General features: G+C 47.3%; 1 protein-coding gene across 1 annotated transcript; it reads right to left on the bottom strand.

Annotated features, from left to right (window-relative positions):
• Positions 1-10,357: 10,357 nt before the first annotated feature.
• On the bottom strand, positions 10,358-16,429 carry LOC127310214 (uncharacterized). The gene is made up of 3 exons (XM_051340904.1): positions 16,023-16,429; positions 15,607-15,951; positions 10,358-10,363 (listed from the first exon to the last, which is right to left on the bottom strand). The coding sequence occupies exons 1-3, from the start codon at positions 16,389-16,391 to the stop codon at positions 10,358-10,360; spliced, it is 720 nt and encodes a 239-aa protein (XP_051196864.1). The 5' UTR covers positions 16,392-16,429.
• Positions 16,430-23,486: the final 7,057 nt, after the last annotated feature.

Raw genomic sequence — 23,486 nt, 5'->3', positions numbered from 1 at the left:
AATATAGGCTCGCACGAGCTGCCAGGGAATTGGAAAAATAGACAGCTGAGTTGAACAGGAGAAAGGAGGCAGCCTCTGCATCCAGTAGAAGAAGGGCAGATCTAAGCCGACAATCTAGAACTTCAGGTGATAGCCACAGGGAGGCGCGGAACAGAGCAAGATCAAGGCTGCAACATATACCCGAAGCAGAAAGAGAGCACTTGGTTCAAAACCTCGACATGTCCTTTATGTCGATAGATACAAGAGGAAACATCATCCCTAAGACACCAGAGGCTGGGTATATGGCGACACATGCTTTTATCCTTGCATCTAAACCACCCCCAGGTGATCCAAGGGAAACATTGTACAATATGGCGGTAGCAGGAGTTGGAGCCATGGGGACAGCGTTTGTATCAACGCCTCCCGAAGGAGCGGCAAGGCAAAATAGTCCACGACCCGCAAAGAAGAACAACGGCAAAGCACTCGAAGGGCCAAGTGGAGCAAGAGACACAGCAGCACAAGCAAGAGTCGATAGAGCGCGGCAGAGCAGAAGGGATCATCGGCAATCTCCGGAGCTTATCGACGAAGATATGTGTGGCTTGCCATGCTTCACGAGGAGAGTCCAAAAACTCGAGTCCCCTCAGGATTCAAGTTACCCGATAATTTCAAGAAGTTCGATGGCCTCCAAGATCCAGAGGATTGGCTAGTCGACTATCTGGAGACGGTGAAGCTGACAGGAGGAACCAGGGCAACAGCTATGCAAAGCATCCAGGTACATTTGAGTGGAGCCGCACGATCTTGGATAAAGAAACTCGCTCCAGGATCCATCGACAGCTGGGAAAGTTTCGAGGATGTGTTCGTTAAGAACTTCAGATCCATGTGCAAAAAACCCGCGTCGTTAGAGGAGTTGAGAGCATGTCGACAAAAGCCAGATGAGCCAATGAGAAAGTACATCCAAAGGTGGAATATCATCAAAAACTCGGCAGAAAATATATCTGACGAGAGGGCAATAGATGCGTTTGTCGCAGGAGTCAGGCGGGGAGATTTTGTCGAGGACTTGGGAAGGACCAATCCAAAGACAGTATCCGCGTTAATGGAGATAGCAAATAAATGGGCAGATGGAGAAGACGCTGTCCATAACAAACGGCACAGGTCGCCAGAAGAGGACCGTGGTCGAAACTATCAACCGAGGCGAAGATTTCCTCGGCCGTACCAGAACTATGACGCTCCAGGACAAATTTCGGCAGGTTTTCGGACAAATACAGGAGGAGGCAAAAGAGATGATTACCAGAGAAGCAATGAACAGCGAGGTGATAACAGGGATGATTCACGCAACAGGCAAAATAGCGGACCTAGGTTCCCAAGGCCTTTTGTGTCCCCTGAAGAGATGATGAATGGACCGTGCCAGATGCATTTTTTCCTCGACAGCAACGGTAAAAGACAGTCAGGGCACTTGCAGAAAGACTGTCGAAATTTTCAGGCAATGTTGCGGTATGCAGAGAACGCTAACGCGCGGGCAGCACAGAGAAATCCTCGAGAACCCAGAAGCGAGATTCACTTGCCGCCTCCTCCCGCGATTACAGAGGACAATCGGCATCAGCTTAGAATAGCGGCAGCACCTCCACCACCACCTTATGTTGATCCTAACTCCAACGGAGCAGTGTCGATGATTCAGAAAGGAAGGCCGTCCAATAGAGCTCAGAAAGTAATCTCACGACAGGTGTTTATGGCAGAGAAAATGCCTCCACCAACAGTTGAGTACCTTAATTGGTCAGGACAAGATATCGGTTTCACAATAGCAGATCATCCGCAGCAAGTTCCTCGACCAGGGCAGTCAGCACTTATTCTGCCAGCAGTTATCGCGGGATTTGATGTCTCCCGAGTGTTCATAGACGGCGGCAGCAGCTTAAACCTTATGTATGCAGATACATTGAGGAAGATGAACATATCCTTAGCAAACTTGAAACCAACAGACACAAGGTTCCACGGCATCACACCGGAGAAACCAAGTTATCCATTGGGAAAGATCAATCTCGACGTTCAGTTTGGGACCCGAGAAAATTATAGAATCGAGAGGCTCGAGTTTGAAGTCGTGGATTTTCCGTCGCAATACCACGCTCTGTTGGGACGACCAGCATATGCTAGATTTATGGCGGTGCCACACTATACATAACTGTTGTGGAGGATGCCTGGGCCAAAGGGACCAATCACAGTCAAAGGAAGTTTTGCCTTAGCCGATAAGTGCGACAAGGATTTTCACCGGTTGTCAGAAAGTTTCGGGATGCAAGCTGAGTACTTGGCGTCAAAAAGCATGACTGATTACGACGCATCGCGTACGTTGGAAGGCCAAACAAAGAATCAACTTTCAGTACCGAGAAAAATTCAAAAGAGGTGCAGATTCACCCGACAGACCCGAAAAAGACGACATCTATTGCAAACGACATGGATATCGCATAGGAAAGCGCGCTCGTCGAGTTCCTCCGTGAGCACTGGAAAATCTTCGCATGGTGTCCAGCTGACATGCCAGGAGTACCCAGGGAACTTGCTGAGCACCACCTAAACTTGGATCCACTAGCGAGACCAATCAAACAACCTTTGCGGCGTTTTTCGGAACCAAACCGCAAAGCTATGCTGTCAGAAATCAATCGACTACAAGAAGCTGGTTTTATCAAAGAGATATTCACAGAAGCCACATGGGTAGCAAATCCTGTGCTGGTGCCGAAGAAAAACACTAAGGTCCTTCGCATGTGCGTCGACTTTACGTGTCTCAATAAACATTGTCCAAAGGATCACTTTCCCCTCCCGAGGATCGATCAAATTATCGACTCCACGGCTGGATGTGAACGTCTTTCCTTCCTGGATGCATATTCTGGTTATAACCAGATCAGATTGAAAGAAGAAGATGAAGTAAAGACCGCGTTTATTACACCATACGGCGTGTTTTGCTACAGAACAATGCCCTTTGGTCTAAAAAATGCGGGAGCAACATATCAGAGGATGATGCAGAAGTGTTTGGCGACACAGATTGGGAAGAACGTGCAAGTATACATCGATGATGTCGTCATAACATCAAAAAAGGGGGCAACGCTGATCGAGGATCTCAAGGAAACCTTCGACAACCTTGATAAGTTCTGCCTCAAACTGAACCCGACGAAGTGTTCTTTCGGCGTTCCAGCAGGAGAACTTCTGGGGTTTCTAGTTTCAGCAAGAGGGATCGAAGCAAATCCCGATAAAATACAAGCTATCGTAACAATGAGGAAGCCAACAAAGTTGAAAGAAATACAACAGCTAACTGGGCGAGTCGCAGCTTTGAGCAGATTCGTCGCTAGGCTGGGTGAAAAAGCGTTACCATTCTACGCTCTGATAAAGCAAGGAGATAAATTCCAGTGGAACGAAGAAGCCGACAGAGCTTTCGAGGATTTGAAGCGCACAATCTCGACACCACCAATTTTGGTGGCGCCAAAAGAAAGGGAACCCCTCCTGCTGTATATCGCAGCCACGCCTCAAGTGGTGAGCACGGTGCTAGTTGTCGAAAGGGAAGAAGAAGGAAAACTCCACGGGGTGCAGAGGCCAGTATACTTCGTCAGCGAAGTTTTATCACCCTCAAAACAAAGGTACCCTCAGTACCAAAAGATAGCATATGGAGTGTTCACAACAGCACGAAAATTGCGCCACTATTTTTCGGCACACCCGATCATAGTGGTCAATGAAGCTCCCTTGTCAAATATATTGAACAATCCAGAAGCTACGGGTCGTGTCTCCCTTTGGGGAATAGAACTTTCCCCTCGGGACATCACATATGAAAAAAGAAAAGCAATCAAGTCGCAAGTTCTGCCGGACTTCATCGCAGAGTGGATGGAGTTGCAAAACACAGGACCCCCAGACTTATCGAGAACCTGGACCATGAACTTTGATGGGTCCAAGAGACTAGAAGGGGCTGGCGCAGGAGTAGTACTCATATCACCTGAAGGCGACAAGTTGAAGTACATCCTTCGGATGACGTTCCCTAACGCATCTAACAATGAAGCAGAATATGAGGCTCTCATACACGGGATGAAGATGGCGAAAGCCTGCGGTGCAACTCGACTAAAAATCTTTGGCGACTCACAGTTGGTGGCTCAGCAAGTTATGAACCAATGTGACGCAGTCAATGATAGCATGATGGCATACAAGGAGGTGTACAACGAGCTCGAGAAGTTGTTCGATGGATGCGAAGTAAATCATATTAGTAGATTGAGCAACGACGAAGCCGACGTTCTTGCAAACATCGGGTCGCAATGCCTTGCAGTCCCGCCAGGTGTATTCTGGGAAGAGATAACAGAGAGATCCACTAAGTCGACAAAATCAAAAAAGAAGGAGAAGAAACCCTCGGGGGCTACCAAGGAAAAGCAAGAGGAAGAAGAAGAAGATCAGGACCTGGTCATGGTAATACAGATACCGTGGATGCAGCCGTACATATCATACATCCTCAGGAAAGAAATACCCGACGATCCAGTTGAAGCAAGGCGAGTAATTCGACGCTCCAAAGCTTTCACGGTGGTCAAAGGAGAATTGTATAACCGAAGTATTTCAGGCGTCTTGCAAAGGTGCATCACACCCGAAGAAGGAAAAATAATTCTGAAGGATGTACACGAAGGAATATGTGGCCACCACGCAAGTAGTCGAGCTATCGCAGCCAAGGTTTTTCGGGCAGGATTCTACTGGTTGACAGCAATCGAGGACGCCAAGGACATAGTAAGAACTTGCGACGCGTGTCAAAGGTTTGCCGCAAAACCTCACTCTCCAGCAGCAGAGCTAGCACCAATACCATTGTCATGGCCCTTTGCTCAATGGGGACTTGATATGGTGGGCAAGTTACACAAATCCTGGCCAGGAGGAAAGGAGTACATGCTAGTAGCTGTCGATAAGTTTACAAAGTGGATAGAAGCGAAGCCGATAAATTCACCAGACGGAGCATCCGCAGTAAAATTCATAAAAGGCCTCGTCTTCAGATTTGGAGTGCCCCACAGCATCGTCACAGACAACGGCAGTAACTTCACATCCCATGAATTCAAAGATTATTGCGAAGAGGTGGGTATCAAGCTGCACTTTGCGTCAGTTGCACATCCTCAAACCAATGGGCAAGTCGAGAAAGCCAATGGCATCATCTGCAATGGCATCAAGAAGCGCTTGTTAGGACCACTGGAAAAAGCTCGACATACCTGGCCAGAAGAACTACCAAGCGTGTTGTGGAGCATCCGAACAACACCAAACACAGCAACGCAGGAAACTCCGTTTTTCCTGGTTCATGGAGCAGAAGCAGTATTACCAATCGAGATAGAGCACAACTCTCCACGTGTCGCCAAATATGATGAAGAAACGTCGAGAAGAGCGCTAGAAGACGACGTCGACGCACTTGATGAAGCTCGAGATGAAGTATTATCTCGGGTAACCAAATATCAACAGGACTTGAAGAATTACCACAGTCGACGTTTGCGGCCAAGATCTTTTCAGGTGGGAGACCTAGTTCTTCGGCTCACGCAAAAAAGTCATGAAAAACTCGAGTCACCATGGCTTGGCCCTTACATTGTCACGGAAGTAATCGGAGGAGGAGCATACAGGATAAAGGACAAGAAGACAGGGGTGGAGGAGCCAAACCCCTGGAACGTGGCGCAACTCAGGCGGTTCTACGCCTAGAGTCGAAACATAGTCCTTGTAAAACTTCAATGTACTGAAACGCCCGCGAGTTTTCAGACGCACTCTTTTCCTTTTTCGGGGCACCGAGTGGGGCCGGGAAAGGTTTTTAATGAGGCGGACTCGCGGTGCTGCAATATAATAAAGATAGTGTCAATATACCTTTCTCTTTATCGACATGTTCAAAGTCTTCGCTCCGACGAATTTCAATATAGTTCATCGAAAAAAGACAAGCCTTGCCTTGGTATTAAAATACCTCGTGAGCCAATAAAAATACAAAATAGTACTCAATAAAGAAGCTCGGGGGCTCATATTCGCCATAAAAATATAAATGCCTTGGTTCAAAACCTCGCAATATATAAATACAGTAAAGAGTCACCGAAATACTCGGGGGCTAGACAAACATAGAAATATAATGATTGCTTTACAATATAATCATAGTCATGGGTTACAAAGAAGAAATATCTACAAGAGGAAAATAACTAGTCTTGATTCAATATGTCATCAAGAGTAACTCTGTTTTCTTCAGGAGCAGCGCCAAGAAAATTGGCATAATGGCCATCGGCAAAAAAGTCGGCGTCCATCCGAAGAAGGTCCTCAATCATTTCTTCGGCTACAGGCGTAACCTTCGTGTTAATCCTGTCAACACCAACTCTTCGACGTTTTACCTTTTGATGAACTTTCGCGACAACTTGGGTAAGGTCAAGATTTGAGTGGCAGATCTGGAGCATGATAAGAGCAAATCTGGCGCCAGCTACCAGTTGAGCTTTGACAAAATCATGGATACTGCGAGCATCCTTGAACCTTTCCATCAATTCAGGAAGAGTTTTTGGTTGGACGTTCCGAGGAAACATGGAGTTGTAAACCATGGACAAGGTCTTGGTACAGAAGTCAAGGAAATCGCGAGTTTGAGAGGTGCGATCTTGAAATCTGACAATTTGGCGAGTCCTCTCTGGGGTAGCCCAAAACAAAGAACCATGGTCCAGGGAAAGATTAACAAGGAGGTTCGTCCTAGCATTTACCCTCTCTTCCTCGGCAGCAGCATCAGTAAAGGCACCTATCAAAAACAACGAAGTGGAAACCTTTAAGAGACAATAGCATGAAGATGAAAGATATCAGAGGACGAAACAAGCATACCCGACATATCTGCACTGGCTTCATTCATTAATTCGAGCATGAAATTTTCTCGAGTAGTCGCCTTTTCAGCCTCGGAAGCAGCAATTTCTTTAGCAGCCACGGCCTCGCGAGCTTGCTGAAGAGCAACTTTTTCGGCTTCAGATGACTTACGAGATTGCTCCATCATCACAAGTGTTTGCTTCTTCGCATACTGAAGTTGCTGTCGAAGTTCATCCAGTTCTTGCGACAAGGTATCGTCGACAGGTGCAGTATCAGTAAAAGCTCTCCTCGCGCGAGAAGAAGAAGGCGAAACATTGGAAGGAGCGGAAGATGGAGTATAGTTATCAAATATTAACTGAAATTTAAACAAGACAACATCAAACAACAAGCAAAGATAGAGTTTTCATTAATCTCTTGGAATAATTACAAGGGCATTACAGTGGAGCTAAGGAAGTACGTGTCGCCAAATGACTACTTTGGCGACAAGAGCAAAAGAAACAGAAAGAAAAACAGAGGCATGCAACTAGACCTCCGGCCTTGACGAGCTAGGAGTCGACGCTAGTTTAATCCCTAGATAGGCCAAGATCTTCTTTGTGTTGGGCTTGGCTGCTTTAATCAGCGACTTCCATCTTGTTTGCTCTATCTGCTCGGTGTCGCCAACCTTCATCCAATCAACAGACTGTCGACTGTCAGCAACCAAAGCGACAGTGTTTTCAACGGCAACCTTCATATTTTCTTGGCGCATCTTCAGTCCAAGGTCTTCCGGCGTATTGAACATCTTGGCAAGGTTAAGGAAAGTCGCGGGCTCCTCTTTCTTCGGGAAGAAGTAGGGGAACAACGCCGACAATACTGCGTTAGCATTCGACACACCTTCACGAATCTCGGACCCATGAAGCTCCAGATAGGAAAGTGCGTCAAGGAGCGGGTCATCGACAGGATTCGTCAGATCAAAATCCTGGTTTGTTTGGGCTGTCAAGGAAACAAAGCATTAGTCAACAAACAAGAAACAACGATTCTCATAAAAATAGAAGGGATCAGCAATATTACTGAAAGTGCGGCGACTTTGTGTTTTCAGGCGCTTGATAATCCCCTGTTCACGAGAAGCTTGCGCAGCTTTGTGCTCGTTCAAGGCAGATGCAGCGTCCTCAAGTTTTTTCTGCAGTTCCTCGACAATAGCAGCTTTCGCCTTGGCTTCATCAGCCTCGGCCTTGGCTTCGCTAGCAGCGAGTTCGGCTTTCTTGCGAGCCGCTTCACTTTGCTCAAGTTTTTGAGCAAGTGCGTCGGCACGTTCGTTGGCCTCTGCAAGTTTTTCTGTCGAGATATGAAAAAGAGAGAGAAGAAAGTTCAACAATCGCGACAAGCAACAGGAGTAAAAAGCCAAGGAAAAACGGCAAGTATGAAAGTCGTTACCTTCGGCTCTGTTGGCATATTCACGGTACCCAATAAATTGGGATCCGATGCGGAGAAGCTCTTTGATCATGGGCTGTTCAAAGACGAACACAGCAAGAGAAACATCGGCATGAAAAAGAGAATGAAGGTGTGAAAAGACAAAATAAAGAAAATATAGATGTCGACAAACTTACATCATCTAAGAGCAGAGTCGACGAACTGCCCAACTGAGGGGCAGGTTCAACAATCTTTTCAACCCTTGACCTTTTTGGTGAAGGAGCAAGGGGGCTTGCTGGTGGAGTTGTGGTGACGACGTTTTGTTGAGGAGGCGAGGTTTCTTCTCCTTCAACTAGCGTGTCTGAGGCAAGTACAGTACGTGACGTGCTCGTCCGAGGAGCCACGTCAGTAGTTGGTACTTCTTCCTCGTCATCACTGTTGAACAAAAAATCGGCAGCATAAAAAGCAAGACAAGATAAATATTTCGAGTACAAAAATAAGGAGAAATAACGACGACTTACGAGCTGACGAGGGATTCAATATAAGGATCATAAGCTGCCTTCGGACGGGAAGGAACAACTTCTTCAGCCTTAGAGGTGCCAGAATCCTCGGCATCTTTCCTTTTCCTTTTGTTCCTTGGAGAAACAGCAGGAGGAAGGGATTGCGTCGACTCACTGGCTTCAGACTCAAGTTCTTTTTCACGGGAAGCCGCAGATTTGTGAGAACCCGCGACTTCACTTTCGGGAATAGAAGAACCTTGAGTATCTTCGGCAACGATAGCCTATTCTTCGACTTCTCCACCCTCAGGAAGAGGAGGAAGGGAAGTCATAGTAGGATGGTTCTGTAAAAAAATAGTGACAAAGGGAAAATTAAAGAAATACTAATACAATGAGATGCAGAGAAAGTGCGGAATAAGAAAGAAACTCGGGAAGACAAAATACCTCGGGGAGTGGATTGGCGGAGCTGTATGGTTCCACGCGACAAGAGGAAGGAATTGGGTCCTTGCCCAGGCGAGAAAGTCTTCGAATCAACTTCTCCAAGTCCTTGGTGGAAAGATCACTGGACATTCTGTTGGCGTCGTTTTCACCAGAGTACGTCCAAAGGGGATTTTTGCGAGCCTGAAGAGGCTGTACTCTAATCCTAAGGAAGTAGGCAGTGATTTGAACACCAGACAGCTCTTTGCCTCGAGTGTTTTGAAGCTGACGAATACGAGACATGAGTGCCTCTGTCGCCTTTTTCTCTTCCTCGGAAGCTTCGGCATCCCAGGAGCGGCGGCGCTGAATTCTGGCACTTCCGTCGAAAGGAATTATGTTGTGCTCAACGGAGTTGGCGCTTTCTTCGTGAATGTAGAGCCACTTTTTGCGCCATCCTTGGACAGAATCAGGAAATTTGACGTCGAAATAATCGACATCAGTACGAACACAGATAACAACGCCACCTATGTTATAAGTGACGTTGTGGGAGCCATTGCGGCGGAGGCAGAAAATGCGTTTCCACAGAGCCCAATTGGGAGGGATTCCGAGGAAGCATTCGCAAAGTGTGATGAAAATAGAAATGTGAAGGATGGAATTGGGGGTCAACTGGTGCAGTTGAATCCCATAAACGAAAAGAAGGCCGCGGAGGAAATCATGAATTGGGGCCGAAAGGCCGCGGATGAGGTGATCAACGAAACTAACCCGGTACTCCATTGGAGGCTTGGGGTAGCTCTCTTCGCTGGGAAAACGGATGGCGTCTTCCTTCTTCATGAGGCCAAGCCTCTTCAGCATGTTGATGTCCTGGTTGGAGATTTTAGATCTCTCCCACTCAAGATCCTCGGCAGCCATCTTGGATTCCGGAGTGCTGTGGCGAGTGAGTCGCGCGCGCGGTGGCATCAACGGCAATGGGCAGAGCAATGCTCGTGAGTGCGGAAGATCAGCGAGAGTTGGGCGCAAGGGAAGCTTTTGCGAAGAGGAACAGATGAGCGGCGCAAGCGAGGGGATGAACGGAGGTTGAAGAAAGGTTTATATAAGAATTGGGTGAAGCAGTGCGCCGTTGGATGAAGAAATCGTGTGGTGAAAAAAGATCTTCTAGATACAAGGGTAAAAAGGTATTTTTATTGAGATAGGCGTTACCGTACGTGCGCCAGAAAAAGCGGAGGACGTGTGTCCCCCACTTGCCCGACGTGTCAACATGGTGGAAACAGTGGACCCACAAGGCAGAAACATCAAGACTACAAACAGAGATGAAGCAATTTTGTTTAAGGGAAGCATGTCGACAAGAAAAATAAAAGAAGATTGGCGACAGGAGGAATTCTTAAATACTTCGGGAGACTTTGATCAAATACAAGTTTTTGCCCAAACGCTCGGGGGCTACTTCGATAAAAAGTAAAATTTCGAGTATGGCAATATAGAAATTGCGGGAGCCTACAACCAAGCACAAGTCCTTGGCTGTAGCCTCGGGGGCTACTCCCATCGGGAGCGCTATTCGCGCACCCGAGATATAAAAAAGAAGAGAGAGATCATATTGGGAAATAATGACAATATAGCGGCAAGGTGGACTAAAATGTTGAGCCTACAACCAAGCACAAGTTCTTGGTTGTAGCCTCGGGGGCTACTCCCATCGGGAACGCTGTTCGCGTGCCCGATGAAATTAACAGAGGAAAGATAGAAAAGCAAGAGAGTATATTTCGAGTTATAATTAACTCTACATATACTCCCATCGGGAGAGCAATATAAGTCATATTTGACTCGATAAAATGTGCCATTCCAACAGCCGGAAAAGCACTCGACAATATATTCTCAGAACGCCGAAGTTGCGATCAATTTCTGAATGCCGCAAATTTGCGAAGGTAAGACCCCAGATCCGTTCTGCTGGGCGTGGCATCGCCAAAGACTGCGCTCTGCTACTTTTATCCGTATCAACAGATACGAAGAAAAATCCTAACGGACGCGTTAGGTACCCGATAAATTTGACTGGGACTCGACAGAATGGTAAGACCTTAAGCGGCACCTGTCGAAGTTTACACCAGTATCCCGAGATCATGTCCAGGGACGTGATTTTGAAGTAGGTTTTTGCGGATTGCCACTAGAGCAGTTAACTAGTACCTGATCCGTCAGATGAACTAGCCCCAACTACCATTATCCCTGTACAATATAGAATTTTATGTGAAGAAATATAAGAAAGTTAAAGCTTTCGAATAAAAATAAACAGTGGAGATTTTCCCTGACTCTACGATTCAAGCAAAATCTCGGGGGCTACTGACATAGGCATCCCAAATGGGCCTGCCGAAGATAGTACCCGGGGTTTACTGGAGGCCCAATACTCGAAGAATAAGAAGATTCGGGAGCCCAAGATCTATTAAGGAAAGATAAGAGTTGTAATAGGAAGTGTTATTTGTAATCTGGCGGGATGAGTTAGAAACCGTCCCGGACTCTGTAACTTGTATAGCACGAATCCCTCGGCTCCACCTCCTATATAAAGGGGGAGTCGAGGGACGAAGAGGGAATCGAATCATTGTCTGCAAATCCTAGTTTTCATAATCGTCGAGTACTTTTCGGCTGAAACCTTCGAGATCTACTTACCCTCTACTTCCAACTAAACCCTAGCCTACAATCCATAGGCATTGACAAGTTGATACCTTGTCACCGGATGCACGGCAGGACCAGCAAAGTATCCACGAAGGAAACAACCTGAATCCAGAGAAGTATCAAGGTCCTGCCAGCTACGCTCTTACCAAAGAGGAGAAGGAGATCTTTTTTGAAGTCCTGAGTAGCATCAAGGTCCCGTCTGGCTTCTCGTCGAATATAAAGGGAATAATAAACATGTCGGAGAAAAAGTTTCAAAACCTAAAGTCTCATGACTGCCACGTGATTATGACACAATTACTTCCGGTTGCATTGAGGGGGCTTCTGCCGGAAAATGTTCGAGTACCCATTGTGAAGCTATGTGCGTTCCTCAATGCAATTTCTCAGAAGGTGATCAATCCACTTACTCTACAAAATTTACAGAAGGATGTGGTCCAATGTCTAGTCAGCTTCGAGTTGGTGTTCCCACCATCCTTCTTCAATATTATGACACATCTCCTAGTTCACCTGGTCGAAGAGATTGGCGTTCTCGGTCCTGTATTTCTACACAACATGTTCCCCTTTGAGAGATTCATGGGAGTCTTAAAGAAGTACGTTCATAACCGTGCTAGGCCAGAAGGAAGCATCTCCAAGGGCTATGGAACAGAGGAGGTCATTGAGTTTTGTGTTGACTTTATTCCTGACCTTAAGCCGATCGGTGTTCCTGAATCGCGCTATGAGGGGAGACTGCGTGGAAAAGGCACGCTAGGAAAGAAATCAGCAACGTGTATGGACGGACATTCTTTCACTCAAGCACACTACACAGTTCTACATAATTCCATCTTGGTGGCTCCGTACAAAGAGGAACACAAGGAGATCTTACGCTCTAAATACCCGGAGCAACGTGAAGATTGGATTGATGGAGAACACATGAAGACTTTCGGCGGTTGGTTGCAAACACGTCTCATGAATGTCACCGATGACGAGCAGCTGTACTTGTTGGCCAAGCAACCATCTTCTACTATATCGACTTTTCAAGGGTACGAGATTAATGGGAACACATTTTACACTTTCGCCCAAGACAAAAAGAGCACCAACCAAAACAGTGGTGTCCGCTTTGATGCAGAAGATGGCAATGGGAACAAGGTCACATATTATGGGTACATAGAGGAGATATGGGAACTTGACTATGGACCTAATTTCAAGGTCCCTTTGTTCCGGTGCAAATGGTTCAACCTGAAAGACGGGGTACAGGTAGACCCGCAGTACGGAATGACTACAGTGGATTTCAAGAATCTAGGGTACGACACCGAACCATTCGTCCTAGCCAGTGAAGTGGCTCAGGTTTTTTATGTGAAGGATATGTCTAGCAAACCGAAAAAAAAGAAAAGAAAGGCAATAGGACACATCATACGATGAGCCAAAGCGGCACATAGTTCTTTCAGGAAAAAGAAACATCGTGGGAGTAGAGGACAAGACAGACATGTCAGAAGATTATAATAAGTTTGACGATATTCCACCCTTCAAGGTAAAAATTGACCCAAGCATCATCTTAAACAATGAAGATTGTCCATGGTTGCGTCGCAGTAAGAAGAAAGGGAAACGGGCGAAGAAAACTCAGAAGACTAGCTAGCTACATATAGGGATCATAACTTGTGTATCTCAATATGGAAATCACTTTTGTGTAATGATGTTACTGTATGTAAGATATTAACAATGGAGATGGTTGGCTTGTTTTACTAGTTAAGTCACGGGCTTGCAGGGAAATTTTTCCGAGGCGGAACTTCCGAATATGCCATATATAGGGCATGTACACCAAGGGCATATTCGAGAAGTTCCGCCACGGGAGATTTCCCAACCCTTTCCCCAACATTGTTAGAGGAGATGGAGTCTTCCACGGGCTTGCAGGAAAAAAATTCCGAGGCGGAACTTCCGAAGATGCCATAGGGCGTGTGCACCAAGGGCATCTTCGACAAGTTCCGCCACGGGAGATTTCCCAACCCTTTCCCCAACATACTTTATCTCATCGAGCAGAGCGTCCTTATCCCGCCGACAGCTTTAGTACCGGTTGCACCCACCAACCGGTACTAAAGGTTACCCACGCGTCCTTATCCCACGGACAGGGCGTCGTGCGCTACATACTTTATCTCATCGAGCAGAGCGTCCTTATCCCGCCGACAGCTTTAGTACCGGTTGCACCCACCAACCGGTACTAAAGGTTACCCACGCGTCCTTATCCCACCGACAGGACGTCGTGCGCTACATACTTTATCTCATCGAGCAGGGCGTCCTTATCCTGCCGACAGCTTTAGTACCGCTTGCACCCACCAACCGGTACTAAAGGTTTGCCTCTGTCTTCCCGCCTATTTTCTTCCCGCGCTTTCCACCGGTTCCCGCCTCTGTCTTCCCGCCATTTTTTCACTATATATATGTAGGCTTGGCCACCATTTACATATCACATCTAGACTCATATCTGCAAACCTCATCATTCTCTCCCATGGCTTCCATCGCATCTCTAACCCCCCGGGAGGCGGAGGCGCTTTGCGCCTCGAACTACCCCTGCCCGCCGGGCTACCGCGTCCCGACCGGCTGGTTGCTAAGCGTCGGAGGCGTACCGGTCCCTCCAGTCCCTCTAGGTGTGGCGCGCGAGATGGCCATCACGAACCACTACTACTTCGAGCTCACACCAGAGCAGCGGAGGAATCCCCAGTGGCATCCCGACTACAGCCCGACTTGGGAAAGCTTCTTCATCAATCGGCGTGAGAGGGCGCTTGCCAGGCACGAGGAGGGCGGCCCGCCTCCTCCGAACTTCAACGAGGCCGGCCGTCGGCTGTGGTGGCGCGGCCGGACTCTCCAGGGCGTCATGGCCTACCGTGGCCCCCGCCTGCGCTACCCTCAGTCCCAGCCCACGCGTGCTCACCCGCCGACTTTCGAGTACCGCGACCCCGATGCCAGCGACGATGATGACGGCGACTACGACGACTACAGTGGCGACTACTACAGGGCTAGGCACGAGTATGACTGAATGACTCCAACGGTAGAATTTGGCCATGTATCTTTAATTTTCAGTTAAGCTATGTACTTTTAATTCGAGTTCACTCGTAATAAAATTTTATTCCCGCCCTTTCTTTCCCGCCTTTTTCCGTCGTACGTGGCGGGAAAGTTTCCTGCGCGGACGGCGTCGTGGCAGGAGTAAAGAATAGAAATAGATAATATATAGAAAAGAATTAGAAAATATATAGAAAAGAAATATAAAAAAGGATATAGAAAACAAATAGAAAAGAAAACAAACGAAAAAAGAAAAAGAAATAGAAAAGAAATAGAAAAGAAAAGAAATAGAAAAAAAAAGAAACACAAAAGAAAAGAAAAAAACAGAAAAGAAAAGAAAGAAGAAACATAAAACAAAATAAATAGAAAAGAAATATAAAAGAAAAGAAACACAAAAGAAAGGGGAACGAAAATGAAAAGAAAAGAAATAGAAAATGAAAAGAAATAGAAAATGAAAAGAAAAGAAATAGAAAATGAAAAGAAATAGAAAATGAAAAGAAAAGAAAAGAAACACAAAATAAAAGAAAAAAGAAACAGAAAAGAAAGAAGAAAACAGTAAAAGAAAAAAAACAGCAAAAGAAAAGAAAACAGTAAAAGAAAAAAGAAAACAAAAAAAAAAATCTTTAGTACCGGTTGGTGGTCTTTCGTACCGGTTGGTGGTACCAACCGGTACTAAAGGCCATCCCCCTCGTTTAACCTTAACCGCGCGACCAAAAATCCCCAATTCCTCTTCTTTCTCCCCCGCGCGACAGCAGAGCCCCGACGCCGTCGACGACGTCGACGCACCCACGCCGCCGACGACGAAGCCGCCGCCGCAGACGCAGCCGCCACCGCCGACGCAGCCGCCGCCGCCCGCAGGTACCTCCCCGGCCCTCTCCTCCTTTTTTCCACCACCCCTCATCACCGCCCGCAAGGTGTTCGACGGCGAGGAGGTCTCGGGCGCGAGCGCGTAGCAGCGTACGTGGCTACTGGGAATATCGTCGAACGCCCTGCGGTTGTTGACGACGAGTATGGTCATGAGCGCTGCGATGCCGGAGCCGAGCGAGTGGCCCGCGAAGACGAGCCTGCATCCGGCGCCTTGCTTGCGCAGCAGGTCCCGCAGCGCATCCGTCTCCTTCTCGAGGATGAACTGCGCCGCCCTGAGCAGGCCGTAGTGCACGTAGCCGCCGTCGAACATCTGCTTCCCGAGCTTGTTGTCCATGAGGACCTGCGGGCACGCGGGATTGAGGGGACGGGACGGAGTCGATATTGGGTTGTGGAGGGGCGGGGCGGGCGGACCTGGTAGTCGGCGTTGCGGACGAGGTTGAGGCCGCGGACGGCGAGGACGACCTCGTTGTGGCATCGGTCGACGTAGACGATGTAGGGCGGGCAGTCTGCGCCGACGTCGGCGTAGGTGGTGCGCTTGACGATGCCGGCGGCATCGATGTCGGCGTATCCGAGCCCCGGCGGCGCGAACTTGGGGTTGGCGAGGTCGTCCTCGTTGATGGCCATGATGATCTGGCAGATGCGCGGGACGGGGCGGAAGTCGTCGGCGGCAGCGGGCGGCCAGGTGTCGCTGTCGTAGGCGCCGATGTAGGTGAGGCGCTTCCAGGCCCAGCGCACGCAGCCGACGCAGAGCACGCACTCCAGCCCGCACGACACCGACATGGCCGCCGGCTCGCGCTGGCGAGCTCCGTCGGTAACTAGGTGGTTGCTGGTGGTGTTGGCGCTGCTGCCTTGCCGAGTATTTTAATTGGATTGCTTGGCTTGATTGTTCCGGAGGCGACGAGGTGCAGCTGGAGCGGTGGTGGCCTGGTGGGGTGGGCGGTGGAGGAGAGGAGTGAGTGACAAAAAGGAGGAGAGGGCCGGGGAGTGACCTGCGGGCGACGGCAAGGAGGTGTTCCGGTAGGCGGCGGAGCGACATCGCGGATTTCAGTGCCTTTCTAAATGTTGATTGCAATATTGTCACTTCTTGCCTTAGTGCATAAGAGATCGGATTGGAAAGAACAAACTAGGTATTGTGAGCTCAACTAGTATGTAGCTCAACTCTGAACTTGGGTGCCATTTGTGTGTCCGTAGTTACATGTGAACTCGCAAAGACTTCGGGATTAGCTGGCCAGTGTTGTGTCCGTTGTTATCCATAATATTCATATATTGCCAAAACACATCCATTCTACATTATTTGAGCAGTGAATTTCGAAGTTGATTTTGTCTCTGCAAATGAACTGCAAGATTGTTAGGAGGTATGGTCGTGCCGAGTTCTTTTATCATGAATATTAAACTAAATATATAAATGTAGGGAAACAGAGCAAAGTGTTCTATTTGTTGGCATGGATTGGAATTGATAGTTCTTGAACTACATAAACATATGAACATCACAAGGTGAAATCTGGATAGATAGAAAGTACCACAACTAAGTTTTCTTAAGGGCATGCTTGTGTTTTTGTTTGGCATATTCATTTCAAAAGGAGGGCATATGTGTTTGTATTTCACATGATTATGCTATTAATTGCTTTCTTCATTTTGCAGTGACATTGAGGTATGGAGGACGGCACCTTCGTCCGAGATGAGGAGGGGGAAGAAGCGGTGCAGAAATTGATCTATGAGAGTGCCCGTGGTCCGGAACCCGACGATGGAGATGACAACGAGTACCAAGACTTTCTGAATGATTTTGGCGAGGGACTTGAGTCTAAACAAGTTAGAAAAGACAATGAAGTGTCCATCACAAACTCCGGCGAGGTGTATATCTATGTATCAATTAGTCTGTGTTCATCCCTAGATGCATTCATTTATTTGTATTGCACTTATTAACGAATAATTTTTTCTTTTAGCCTTCTGGATCATCGAGCAAGTCTGTTAGAACAAAACGAGGCCCGACGCGGGTGCTAAAGGGCGAGGGCAGGTTAGCCCTCACGGCATTCAAGGATAATGGTGAAACAGTTCATCCCAAGGAGCTTTGCCGCAAATTTACAAGTCAATCCGGAGTTATTGTTAGGGACCATGTACCGATTAGCATTCAAGAGTGGCATAAGCCGAAGAACCCGGAGAGTGGTGCTAGTTATGTCAACGACACGATGAAAAATTTTCTTTGGGACACGCTACTGACAAAGTTCAGCCTACCGGAAAACATGACGGAAGGCCAGAAGAATAAAGTCAAGGAATGGACATTGAAGAAGATGGCCATACAATTCCAGAGCTTCAAGAAAAATTTATGGGACAAATATAAGAATGAAGATCTAGTATTCGATGATAATCTAGTGAAGATAAAAGATCACTGGGCCGCATTTAAGGAGTATAAGAAATCGTCTACTTTTGTGTTCCGATCGAAGAAAAATACCGAAAATGCTGCAAAGAAGAAACTTCCGCATCATTTGGGGTCAGGTGGCTACAAGAGTTCCATTCCGAAGTGGACAGCGTTTGAGAATAAACTGATGGATCATGGAATCACTCCACAGACATGGGACTGGCCCGAACGGTCCAAGTTCTGGTTGTTCGCTCATGGGGCAGGGTTGGACCCAAAGACAGGGCTGATCGTTGCGAAGGGAAAAATGGAAGGAAAAAATTGAGGCAATTGTACCGAAGCTTGTAGATGCAATTGAAAAGGTCAGAAAGGGAGAGTAAGTTCCCGATCGAGAGAATGACGAGCTGACACTCGCTCTGGGGAACCCTGAACATGTTGGACGGGTACGAGCTCGCCCAGGTCTCACCATGAAGGAAGCGTGGCCGGACAGCGCTGACACTTATAGAAGCCGTTCGCGAAAGAAGAAGAAGGACGCCGACATTGTAACGGAATTGTTAACTAGGGTGGAGGCTCTTGAGAGAAATCAGAGGGCACCTGATCAGCCGCTGTTTCTACAGGATCCACAAGCCGATGCTGCCCCATCTCAGCGAAGAAGCAGTGTCGGTTCCTCGCATATTGACGGATGTGGAGGAAGCTACCCCGTGGATTATGTCACGGAGAAGACAGATTGCGAGCTACATATGTTATTCAGGACCGCGTCCGTTAAGGTGGCGGTCGGCTATGTGTACCCAAGTGAAGATGGAGCAATGCACCATCATATGCCCATTCCACCTGGCTGTGTTCGTGTCGGGGTGGATGAAGTTGTTCCGGGTTTTGAAACAGTGGAGCTTGATATTCCTAGAGGTGAAGATGAGAGGACACTGGCCGATGTCAAGCACGGTTTCGCCCTATGGCCGAAGAAGTACGTCGTCCTTTTGCAAAGGCCACCGACTCCTACACATGAGCAGCAAATGCCATCGACTCCTCCTGGTGGCAGTCCTGGTGAGCAGCCAAGTCCACACCTACCTGAGAGGGACCCCAGCGTGAGTCCACCATCTCGAGATCCTCCGCGACGTAAGACAGCGTCCGTTGCGTAACGGTACGCCGCCTAGGAAGAAAGCTAGAAAGGAGAAACAACTGCCGCCTACGAGAAGTTACCTTGGGAAAAAACTCCAGAGGAAAACGCGGAGGCCGTTCAGGCCGAGTTGAAGAAATGGTTTGCACCGAAAGTGCCAGAGATACCTTTCGAGAAGACACTAGATCCGGTGAAAGTTGTGCGTACCGTTGACAATCTATATGACCCTGTACCATCGCCGCCATCTGACTATGCGCGTTCTATTGAAAGGTCGTATGACAAGATGATCGAGGCGACAAAACCCGTTCAATCGGGTATCAGGGAGATAAAAGGGATACACAGTGTCTACCAGCTCGGACAACAACCCGTTCAATCGGTCGCCCCTCTCAAGGTGTTTGACGGGAAGACCGTTCAAAGTTCTCGACAAAACGCAACTGATTACGCCTTCGCTGAACGAGCATATCAGTTTGTTCAAGGGAAAGATTTGGTCGAGAATCTCAGGAAGGTACCAACATGTATGCGTAACTTGCATTCGTGGTACCTTAAGGCCTCAAAGGAAGGGATCGAGACTATCATGGTGCGAGTTAGGGAAGAGCACTACTTCCAGGAGTACTGTGTGAACGTTGACTTCGCCGAACTCTTTCAGTTATACAATCTCCGGGCCCTCGACAAATCAATCATCAGTTGCTATTGTCTGTAAGTGATTTATTTATTTAATTTGAGAAGTCTTTAGCTCAGCTCGTTCATTGTCTGCAGATTATAATCTTTTGTGCGCTATATTATGCAGATCGAAGATGCTCGAATGCAAAAGGGACGATATCACAGACATTGGGTTCATTGACCCGCACACAATGCATGTTAAAACCATAGAGAATCCCCTCTATAACAAGGATACACCGCAGACTTTGCTAAGGTTTTTGAAGCGACAACGTGACAAAAAGCTAATAATTTGGCCTTACAACTTCGAGTGAGTCTTACTGTCTTATAACACATTATATTTTGCTCACCGTATGTCAAAATTTTAACTAATGACTTATATATATGACACTACATATTGAAACGTGCGTAGGTTTCACTTTATTCTTCTCGTCATCAATTTGGAAATTGGAGAAGTTGAAGTCTTTGACTCACTAAGCAAAAAATAGGAACTATACGTGTCTTGTTTTTTAATGCTCAGAAGGTAATTTTAATTCTTATCGGTTTGTTTCGTTAATTTCCTGCTTTGAACTAATTGATGACTCTTTTATGCATTTTCTTTTGTCGAGCAGCGTATGGCAAACTTTCATCAAGGAAGATACGTCCCGTGAATGGACACCGAAGCTGCGATGGCGTGCGAAAGTAAGTAGTACTACCTAGGTCCACACACCTTTTAATTATCATACTTGACTATTGTTTGATTGAATTATATTCTTGTAAAGAAATGCCCGCAACAACCTTCGGGGACCGATCTCTGTGGATTCTTCGTTTGCGAGTACATCCGCAGAATTGTCAGCGAGAGAACGAATAATGAAAGAAATAAAGAGGTACAAAAACAATCTTCACAAATTTGTTTTGTTATCATAAGTTGTGCTGAGTTTCAGTAATAGTTGTTTCATGTATTCATTTGTATCTTATTCTTTTATAGTTGGCAAGAAAGCGGAACAAGCTCTCAATCGATGACCGCTTCATAGCAATAGGCGAGGAATTGGCGGGATTTTTCCTTCGGGACGTCATACCACCACTCGCAGAGTACCACTATGAATGAAGATGTACATGTTACATATATAGTTGACTCGAAGAGTACCACTATGCTACATGTAATAGACATATATAGAGTACGCCTCCGAGAGTACCACTATGCATGAAGATCGATCTTCATGCATAGTGCTACTTAATTTGTGATCTTATGCAATAACATGTGTGTTATATTATATGCACCAACTTGCTATGCATCATCTTGATCTTCATGTACTACCTAAACCCAAACGCGTTTCTGGTGCATCGACGCGATATGAAACAAACCGATATCCCTAAACCCCTCCAAAAACCCTAAAAAACCAATTCTCTGTCGCGGCAGAGATTTGGGCAAATTCCCTGCCGCCGGTGGGAACCTTTGGTACCGGTTCGTATTACCAGCCGGTACCAAAGCTCCTTGGCCCTGAGCTCTCCTGGTGGCCCACGTGGAGGGCCTTTTATACCGGTTCGTAAGCAACCGGTACGAAAGGGGGGCCTTTAGTGCCGGATAATTAATACCGGTTGCTCAACCGGTACTAATGCCCCTCTGGAACCGGTACTGATGAGAGATTTTCTACTAGTGTCAATAAGAGCATGAGATTTGAACTGTTGAAACTCAATCGTTTTCGACGAAAGGTATTGAGAAAACAACGCCAGTCGTATTACCAGATTTTTGAACAGTTTCCCTATAGATAGAGTTGTTTTTGTCGGCAGCTCGTTTTTTCTTACCCCTCCACCCCGGTTTCCACTTGGAAACAAAGACTCCTGCAGGTCAGTCAAGGCAAGAGTGAAGCTTTGTATGGAACTAGCACTGCCGAAAATCCAAAGTCATTCATTTTTCTACACCCGCAAAGTCATACTGTACATTATTGTAGGAGTACACAGACTTCTTCTCACAAGTGTTTACTATTCGAATTCACACTCAACAGTATATACATGCTTTCAGTGACTCTTTACCTAAAAAAGAATTGTAGTTGCTGCATACTGTTCCAATCCTTTTATTCCCTCCGGCCACATTTTTGAGTTTTTTTTGCGAAACACAGTATAGACGTAGACACTCACATATATGCACATGTACTCACTCCTATGAACGCGCACACGTACGCACATCCTATCCCTATGAGCACCTCCTGTAGACTGCATCCAAAAACTTCATTCGATGTGTCTTGAGATTGACGAAGTCACCACAGACGCCTCGCTATCAACGAAAACGTCGCGTCGCATCCCACTGAAGAATATTCCGCTTTTAAAGAGACACCAAAGTGTCAAACCTAGGGTTTGAACTCTGGTGGGCTGGAGGTGCCACTGCTATCCTAAGGGATCTCCAACGCTACGACCTAATGGACGCATTGGACCGTCCGTTTTGGGTCGTTTGAGTGGCCGCACGGACACGCGGACAACGCCCGCGTCCGCGTGTCCGTTTGGGTCGCGCGATGCGCCCAACGCAGCGGCCACCCATTTGGTCTATTTCTTGGGGAAATAGGCCATTTGGCCACACAGATTTATAAATAATATGCAAAAAAATAGAATAATATGAAATAAAATGCTGCATGACCAAGAAATGAAATGTGTCATAGTTTGAACAAATATAAAAATTAAAAATTAAAATTGTCTACTCAATTTGTGCGCTCTAGGATCTCCTTCTGCCTCTTCTCGAACCAACCTCTCTTCACCTCATTCATGGCGGTCAAGTCGGCGGTCATGATCATGTGGTCCTCGGCTTGCCGTTTCAGCTCAACTTCCCTCTCCTTCAGCTCCACCTCTTTGGCCCTTGCCGCTACAATGAGCTCCATTTTTTTCTCTTTGATCTCAACTTCCCTAGCCTTCGTCTTGGCCTTGACCTCTTCAATCTCAAGCTTCCTCATTTGGACATTGAAGTAGGTCTTCATGTCCTCTTCCTTCTCCCGGTGCCTCCTCTCATCCCTCTTAATCGTGGACACCTCTTTGTCAGCATACATCTCGTTCAAGGTGCCAACCAAATGCATGGCCGAAGCATCACGCTTCATGTTGGCCTTGGTTGCCTTGTGGCCCTATGGACGGCTTGCACGAGAAGCGGAGCTACCGCAAGGCTGGCCACCATCAAGTTCAATGACCGTGGCATCTTTGGTAGTCTTGATGCCAATCAAGCTCGCCATGTACCCCTCGTACCCCTCCTGCAACTTGGGGGTGCCCTCGAGTTCCTTCCAACAATGAGAGAAGCCAAAGGTCCTTCCTTCATTCGCTGTTTTGAAGTAATCCAAAGCTTTCCACACCTAGAGCAAAGCGAGACAACAATGACAAACATCAATGAAAGAACAAGTTGAAGTTAAGAAATATACCAAGTCCTTCATGCCGATGCCGCTAACGTTCTTTCAGCTGCTTCTTTTGCTAAACCGGCAACCTTGAGCTTGTGCAACTGCGGCTTGTGTGAGCTCGTCACCGAACAACGGCTCCTCGTCGATGTTCATGGTGCCAGGATGGCCAGTGGTGTCCTCCTCTATGGCAATGAGAGGTGGCGGGGGAGCCTGCTCGGACGACGGATATTGCATGGTGGTGGGCAGCCGCTGCCTGCATAGATGGTTGCGCGTGCTCGCCCAAAAAATCGTCGAACAGGTTGCGGGCACCGATCATCACTGCTACTCCCAACTGCTTGGGGGGCCTTGGAGTGCGCTGCCGGTGCACGGTTGAGGTCAATGGACGAAGGCGACGGCTCCAT

This window comes from Lolium perenne, chromosome 2, assembly GCF_019359855.2.
Source record: "Lolium perenne isolate Kyuss_39 chromosome 2, Kyuss_2.0, whole genome shotgun sequence".
NCBI classification, from domain to species: Eukaryota; Viridiplantae; Streptophyta; class Magnoliopsida; order Poales; family Poaceae; genus Lolium; species Lolium perenne.
The sequence above is the reverse complement of the archived record's forward strand: the minus strand, read 5'-3'. Positions and strand labels throughout refer to the sequence as shown.